Genomic DNA, 8,965 nt, shown 5'->3' with positions numbered 1-8,965 from the left:
GACGTAAGACCCCAGAATATTCAAGCCTAAGTTTCCCCATTAGTTGTTATAATCAAAACTGATGTGAAACACAGAAATTACTGTGTGATACAGCATGAAGACTAGCATAAGAATGCTAATCTTCAGTAAACCACTAAACTGATTTTATAGGAAACAAATAATAAATCATTTTATACTAAGCTATTTAATATTATGAAATGGAGACATGAAAGGTAACACAATATATTAATAGTTGTTATTGGATCTTGGTCAAATTACACCAGTACTTCAGTGAGGACTAAAATCTACTATTACTTTCAATGTCCGAGTTCAGTTTTGTGCTGTGAATTTAATAGCAAAGGTGACACTTCTTCCCTTCCTCTGCATTTTTCTTGGCAAACAGTAAACAATCTATGCATATCAAATTCTGTTACACACAGACTAACACTCTAGGAATAATAGCTACCTAAAGCCTGACTGAGGTATATTAAATATTGCATCGTTTCAGTCATTGTAGACCATGAGCCATGCAACCAACACAACAACAACCCCGAACACTGGTAGCATAATGAGGTTTTTGTATTTCTGCCATGATGATTGTTCAACTTCTACTTCATCCTTCCTTCTCTTATTCTTTCTTCGCCCTTTTAATCTGTTTTCAAAAGCTTCCAGTTCAGCCTAGATGAAGAAAACCAGAAGTAGTTGACAATTGTGTCAGAATTAAAAACTAAGAAATGTGCATTTTAAATAACATTCCCCAAAAACATTTTATAAAAGTAACTCACAGCCAATGGAAGTTATAAATCTCTTACAGATTAGATGGTAGCACTATACCCCATGGTTACAAAGCAGTTAGCTTCCAAATATTAAGCCATTGTTTCATTTCCTATAAAAAAAAAACGCCAAAAATGCAACCAACTGAAGTTTTACATTAGATTAACTCAGATTGAATATGTTAAGCCGAAATGAGATTATTTCCATTAAATGTTAAAAATACATTATTTTTCCTATTAAAGAAAAGCACTTGTAAGTATTTAAGCTATTATAATAATATAAGAGCATAGACCAAGATATTCAAATACCTCCTCCCCTTGTAATAAGAATGAGTTCTCTGCTAAGAATGAATTAGTAAAAATATAACTAAAGAAAAATGTATCTCCTTCCCTCAATTCTTTATATTTTGCATGCTCAGCTAAATTTTAGATTAATAGCCATAATCTCAGACATGCACAGAAGGACCCCCTTTGTTAAATGCTGTAACTTCAGGCTTATTAACTCATATATGACCGCAGTAGGTACACGGCATCCTTCAAAAGAAAGCATGTGCCCTTAGGCCCAAAAATTAAGCAAAGCAACTGGAAGAAAAAAAAAAAAAATTGCCAAGCTTCCACCCAGAACAGCAGTTTCAGGATGATTCCTGGAATGAACAGTAGAGTCCTCTTCTTCATTCCCCTCCACATTCTTTTAAAAGGGTATCAAAAGAACACAGACAAAACTCATTTTAGGGTACAAAGCTAAAGCAAAACTGGAATTAGGCACCTGGAACAAAGAGTGTAAGACTACGTTGAGACTCCCATGAGGAGCTTTCTAATTGCTAGAAAAATCAGACAAGATGCTGTAAAGGAGAGTTGAGACAGACTAAAACCAGAAAAGGTCTAACAGCCACCTGGATTTTTAGGTAGAGTTGTCAGCTACTAGAGAAAGCAAGGGACAAGGGAGCAGAGAGACTGATGACCTGAAAGAGGGAAGGGAGCTGGGAGCAACAGAGCACAGCAAACCAGGACTGGATAGGCAAAAGGCACAAGACTGAGCTGAAACAGAGGAAACGTGGACAGTGAACAGAGACAAAGCCTGGCTGTGAGAGGAAATAAATCTATGTGACTGCTACTGCAGTGCTGCCAGGAAGACAGGGACTAAGATAATAAGGTTGGTCCATTAAACAAACAAGAATAAGACTGTTTTGGGAAAGGGGCAGAGTAGCGGTCCAGTAAATACAATTTTCCTTTGAAACTCAAGACTGTCTGATGCCTGGTCTTCCTCTACTGACAGCAAATATCTGTTAAGAGTTTTACAAAGCAGATCTTACTTTCCTCCTTGTGCCAGATACCAGTTAGCAGGAGAAAGGACCCAATTTTGATGTCTACTCCTTTGTACCCAATAAAGGCAGAAACTGTTGGCACTACTCTGACGATACGGGAGAATAGTTCAAAGTTCCACAGCCTCCCGCTTGAAACAAGATTACTTTCAACTAGCTAATCCTCCTTCAGGAAAGCAAAGTATTTTAATGAAACAGTTTTTTGAAATCCAAGCGTGTGCAGGGTTCTTATGGTCTTACAGATAATACATTAGTATTTAATTTTACACAGACACTAAATGAAATTCGGGGCTTCTATAGTTATTATATACTTGTAACATGAAACTTTTAAAAGCAGAGTGCTTCATGAATTGCAGTAATCTGAATTAAAATATAGGTCTTGTACAACTATATAACAGATACTGAATTGCTTTCCTAGTGATCTTTATAAAAAAACAGCTAAAAATAAATACATTATAAAAAACAAAACACAGAATAATAAAGGTTCATGGGCACAGAATACGAGAAAGAAGCCATCACTATCCTTGAAAAGCTACCTACGGATTTTACATAACTATTACCATACCCAAAGTGTCACCTCAACGACCTCCAAACAATAAAGTAATTAAAATTCTAATTACCTTAATTTTTCAAGCTAAACAAGCTCAAGCTTTTTATTTAGAGTAAGAACCTAACTTCTTTCTGTATAGACATATTAAAAGTAAAATGAAATACATTTACTTTATTCTATACTGTATTCTCAAAACAATTTAATGTTAGATAATGTCTAGTTTAGTGTTGCTCAGGTACCAGATTTTGCTCCTTTGTGTGTTATTCTCAATATTCTTCTTGTCCCATGGGAAAATGTAGCTAAACGAATGCAAATAGCAGTGACTACACAGACACAAAGCATATATCCTGAAATCACAGCTCTTGTATTTTATGAGTGGGGTGGGGGGGAGTTGACTTTTGTAACTTCTAAGGAGCTGTTGAAACATTCTTCTTTCTAACAAAAAAAAAAATCTTTCATGCGACTTGTTAAATCAGCACTCAGGTTTGAGACCCCAGCTTTCAGCACTGAAACTCTTGACTTGTACCAGTTACCTCAAAAGCTTCTACCAAATCTTTTACATTACAGTGGGACAGAGCATGAGCTTGGTCTGAATTGCTAAATAATCAAAGCTCTGATTTTTTTTCCATCTCTAGCAATTGTGAAAACCCTGGCCTCACACAGCGAAGCACAGGCAAAATTTGTTCTGCTAGGGCCAGAAAAAGGCTTGAGAAGCCTAACCCAGCCATCTTCCTTCCACTAAGAAACAAGTGACTCCAGCTATAAATGACATTAGCAGAAGCTGTGACCAATTCTGGCACGTTCCGAAATACAAATGTGCTGACTTACCAGAGCACTGACTAGTTTGTATACACAGGATTCAGTGAAGTATAAATCAAAACAGGTCACAAGAAGCTGTGACCAACAGATGAACTGTCTATGTAAAAATGCACTAATGAGATCAGGAAGGTATACGAGAGGCAAGCTTTTGTCCGAAGGGAGCATACTCAAATATATACTCTTAAAGTGACCCAACACCCTATTATAGTGATGTCCTCCAATCTGCATTACCAGATGGCAGATTAGGTGATCAAGCTGGAAGGAAATAATTTTAAATAGAAGGCTGCAGTAGCTGAGCTTAGTACTTGTGTGCAATTCTAGACCCTGTTTACTAGTCACTGTTGTCCCATTGGGTTTTTTTTATCGGTTTTGTCTTTTTTTTTTTTATGGTTGTCCTACTGTTTGCTAATGTGCTATATAACTGACTACTCTTAATTAACCTTTCAATAGGCTTGATTATATATAGGTGTATTCTTCTATCCCTGATGCTGCACTGACCACAAAACATGTATGCAGAAGCAGTGACCATATATTACACAAGGGTACTGATGGACTCTAATGATGAGAGTTCAGTGACTGTACAAGTAGAAAGGAACAGAGAGGCATGACTGCAGAGAGGAACAATCACTGCTGAAGAATCAAGACAAAAATAATGCTGCACACTGTGCTGTGGAGAGAATCTGCTACAGTTTCAGAGAAGCCTCATTACTGAGACTTTACTAGACAAACTGTAAGCAGTTTTGAGGCAGGAATTATTACTAACTGGGATGCCTTCTGGAATGGATGAAAACAGAGCCACTTTTTGAACTTCTAGCTCTGGAACCATAAGTGTGTTCTTTACAGGTGTAAATGTCCATTAGTACACTTCAGTACTTAGGCAAACTGGTCATTCTACAAGCTAACAAAATGTTTCAGATCTCTGTATGCAAGCTACACTTCACAATCTGTGTCCCAGAAGTAACATGCCCAAGGTCAGCTTAGAGAAGAATTAGATGAACTATGAGTTGTATGAAGGAATATGTGATCCATATTGCAGACAGTTGAGGCATGAATGTAACAATAAACATTACAAGATGATCACAAAACAGTGCCTGGACAACAGGTACATCACTGCATGTTTTTCCTGCACAGTGAGTTTTCCTGCACTCCCCACTGAAAAACAAAAGCAGGCTTTGCTAGAGCATTGGCTGGTAGACATAGTGCTTTAATAAACAAAGTCTCTAGGCAATTATCGAAGTATGCCTAACAGAGGTTATGACCCACAGAGAAACCGTCTATCACAATGAGACTGGGAGAATGGAACAAGAGGATCGGTTCTGTGAGCAAGTCTCCCACACCCCCTTCTAAGGAAGGAGTGAGCCAGTGCACTGTGAATACAAACCAAGGGTGACATGCAGTGAAAACACAAATAAAAACTAATACATAACAATTGTGATGATTGAGTAAAAGGCGAGTCAGAAAGCACATGTTGGACTTAGAAGATGACTTGGTGTCAAATGCTCAGACACAGGCACACATGTATGGGCTGTCTGCAAGGAGTGCATTAAGGCTGTAGCCACCAGATGATAAGCATGACCCAGCCATCACCACCAAACAAGGTTACAGTTTTTGCACAGTATTAGTGTCTCCAGGCAGCTGTCACAGAAGCTTCTTGGATTACAATGCCGACAACATACGCTCACCATCAACAGTAATTACAGTAAATAAACATTTTTCCCTCCCCCTCAGAGACCTTGAAGGACAAAGACGAGGAGGGAAACTTCACACAATATTTAAATCTTTGTGGGGGCTACTCAGCAATTTCGTGGGGTCTATACATTATAAAGTGTTTGATTAAAACCAAGAGTACTTATTTTAAAAATATACTATACACAGTTACAGTAATGCACGATTAAACTGATTAATTATAATTTTGCATAAAATTATGAAAATTATTTGGGAAAACATGGGCTCTTAACCTTTGTAAATCATTCATAGCACATAGAGTAAGGTAACAGCTGACAGGAATGACTGTGCCTACCACATTACAAACTATACATCTTCAGCTGCATGTAAACTGAATGACTTACTAACAAGAACAATGTGAGGAGGAAGAAGAAAATTTGATACCTGTTGTCTTCGTTTCTCTTCTTCAATTGCAGCTTTGGCTTCTGCCTCTTTTATCTGTCCAGACACACAAAGTGGTAAGCAACTGTTGTAAAAAGCAGCTAAGCCTATTTTCTTATAGAGGCATAGTTTCTCCCATAGAATGGTTCTCAGCAAAAGTGAGCAAAACCTCCCATCAAGGAGATGACAAAACATTACCTAACTTACTGAGATTACAAAATACTATTGGAAAAAGCTGCATCATCTCACACTTGGAAAACATGCAACATAAAATGGATGCTACCAGGTTATAAATTCAATCACTGACTTCAACTTGACAAGCTCAACTGACAAATATAAAACTTAAAAATAATAGTTAAAATAGTAAAATAGTAAAACCTAATAGTAAATAGTAAAAACTAAAAATAACAACCAGGAAAATCCCTAAAGACAGTTATTCTAAGTTTTCAGCAACTTCATCCTCAATTTAGTACGCTTTATGCATATGGGTAATTCCTACATATGTATATAATTTAGACACACGTATTTCATTCCAAGTACTTTACATATTCCCTGACTACAAAAGTAAAAGAAAACCTCCATGTTTGTACCAAATATGACATATATTGGATAATGCATAGCCAAACTGCTTTAAAGCTCTTAGTGTAATGCCAGCCAATTGTAATAAAAAATGCCCCACCATCAGAAAGTTACATGAAAAGAAGTCATGTGAGCTACAATTGATAATTCTATAGAAGTGTTTTGTAGTGTTCAAGAAAGCAAATTAATTACTAGAAATTCTTAAGAAGGGTACAGAAAAATGTCAATATGTAAACACACAATGCGCTTGAATCTTAGCTCCCGCATTCAGTTTTGCTCCTGCAAATAACAACAGAATGTAAAGCCTGAACGTATAACAAAAGACAACAGGGTGAAGTGGCTTCCATCTAAAGAGATGCACTAGTAGGATTCATGAGATGACTAACAGGGCACAGAATCCTGAAGAACGTGAAAATGTCAAATAGGGATAAAACATCAATAATTATTTTTTGTAATATGCAAAGGCATAAAATGAAATTACCAGGAGGCTTGTTCATAACAGAGGGAAGTATTCTACTCCCACACAGTATTTGGCTAAATCTAGAAATTCAGTGCTACAGGACAATTACAGATGCCAGAAGTTTATGTGAACTGAAAAACAATTAAGCATGCTAATAGGAGATAAACCCAACAAAGATCATTAAAAAGAAAGACACCAGCTCGAACTCTAAAATTCTCATAGTCAGACATCACTACAGCAATACTAGCAACAGGAAGAGTACACTGGGGAGGCACATGCGTCTCCCTTCTTGTGTACATTTCTTTGGACCTTTAGCATTAGGGGCACCTTAGAAAAGTTAGGTGTAAAAATCTGATTAAAAACTTGAAATGAAAAAGTCTTGATCCTAATAACCGGATGGGTTTGCATAACAGTGACAATAATTTACTAAATGTGTTTTGCACAGGTGGAATTTGTCCCAAACAAATTTGCAAATCAAGAGCTCTTGATGACTAAGGAGAAAGCACACCAGCCCATTCTTCAGCACACTGTAGCTCAAACAGTGTACGCTGAGGACAGGATAAATAGAACAGTCCTACTTGCAGGTTTTCAGACAATTTTTTTAAATTGCTAAACCATATATCAACTAAAAGCATTACTGAGAATTTCATTAATCTATACGCAATGGTGGAGTTTCTCTTTAGAAGTATAAAAGACCTTTTCAGCCATGCACATCTGAAATGGGCAAGTCTGGTGTGGAAAAAAGTATACAACTAGCCTCCTGCCATTTCACTGCCATCTAATGGCAGGACTTCAGCTCCTAAGGAAAAAGTGATCCACAAATGTGGAAAGGCAGCAAGGGCAGAGCTTCTTTTTACACCATTGTGTGATCACATTTGTAAAAGATACAGGGGTATAGCATACATAGGCAGAGGGAAGTTTAACCATTATAACCACAGTATGGAAAAGCATTTCTAGAACTATTTAATACAACATACAGTAAATGACACATTTGATTCCTCAGAAGGTACACACAGCTACGTTACACCACACAGTACATTTGTGGCATTGCTTATTGTAGATCTTAGAGTCATTGGCTCATTGCATTAGACCACTCCTCCCTGTGGATTACAATGGCAGGGGCAAGAAATAGGAACTAGTATCTGCTGAAGTAAAACAGCCGCTGACGCTGCACCAGACCGAGACACGCTGCTGTGTCCCAGTTCACGCAGTTTCTTGTGAATTCATCTTCCTTTAGCACACTCCCCGTCCCATGAACTCATCTTCACACTCCTACTGGAACTGTTTGTTATGGCTGGGATTTTCTAAAGGCATATCCCAACAGTCTTGGCATTTGACCTGCTTACAAAATTGCCAGATTTGGTCTATGTGGTACTCGTTAGAACTTGCCAATCAATCCTGAAAGTCTGAGCAGAAGCTGACAAAAGTCAGCTTTACCCTTTGATTTTTTGGGTTGTTATTTATAAGGTCTTAAGAGTTACCTAATAGAAACCAAGCAAGTCATGCACCAATTCATTTTGTTTATGCTTTTATAAAACACTTCTAAGAGTATGGTTGATATTCTGTCTCTCTGGGTGACAGCATGCAGCAAATTCTTCATTAAACAGCAGAACTAAAGAGGGGTCACCTTTACAGCAGGCTAAAGAGTATACTGCAATTGCTGAAAACTCTCCATTCTTCTGGTACAGGATAACTCATATAGTGACAGAACTACACTCTTCATGCTGGACAAGTTGAGCATTCAATGTCTTGCAAAACTTGCACTGGAAAGAGCAGATTTAACAATGCCCTCTGAAACGGCCCTAATCCTACAGTGCCAATCATAAGCAATGACAGTTTTATCATCACTGATCAGCACTTCTCAGTGGAAGAGGAAAGAACCAGTTCTAATGAATTTTTAAAAAGGGAAAATAACAGAATATTGTTTTAAACACAGTACTTGACTGAATTAACACTGTCTACAAACACTGAAATTGTCTCCACTAAGCCACATGCAAGTCTGAAAAAGTAACTGCTATTTAACAGCACATCTACTTATGTTGTATTTTTTGCTGGTATTGTCTTGAGAAAATAATTCTGTGTTCCATTTTTTCCTACTTTTCTTGAAGCACTGAGAAGTTATAGCCACAACAGACACATTACCTCAGATGCCTTCCGCTTCATTTCCTTGCATAATGCATCACATTCCAGTGAAACTTGGCCTTCTTGTATCTTGCTGCATTGTACCTCCTGTTAAATATAATTTGAGTCTTTTATAATCATTTCCCTATATAAAAATGCAGTTAGAATGTCAATTTCTTTATGAAAACATTTATAAATAATTATTTAGTAAAACATTGGTTATACGAAAAATAAAGCTAATTATTAAATGTTATTG

At 37.2% G+C, this 8,965-nt stretch overlaps 1 protein-coding gene across 1 annotated transcript in view; it reads right to left on the bottom strand.

The window, feature by feature from the left end:
- Positions 1-201: 201 nt before the first annotated feature.
- NFXL1 (nuclear transcription factor, X-box binding-like 1) overlaps positions 202-8,965 on the bottom strand; it is a gene marked incomplete at its 5' end in the record, with an annotated part of 42,324 nt that continues 33,560 nt past the window's right edge. The window contains 3 exons of the mRNA XM_010136812.1: positions 202-657; positions 5,553-5,606; positions 8,731-8,817. Of these exons, the coding sequence (XP_010135114.1) occupies positions 484-657; positions 5,553-5,606; positions 8,731-8,817 (315 nt within the window). The remainder of the gene's footprint in view (positions 658-5,552; positions 5,607-8,730; positions 8,818-8,965) is intronic.

Source organism: Buceros rhinoceros, unplaced genomic scaffold (genome assembly GCF_000710305.1).
Source record: "Buceros rhinoceros silvestris isolate BGI_N320 unplaced genomic scaffold, ASM71030v1 scaffold16875, whole genome shotgun sequence".
Classification (NCBI taxonomy): Eukaryota; Metazoa; Chordata; class Aves; order Bucerotiformes; family Bucerotidae; genus Buceros; species Buceros rhinoceros.
The sequence above is the reverse complement of the archived record's forward strand: the minus strand, read 5'-3'. Positions and strand labels throughout refer to the sequence as shown.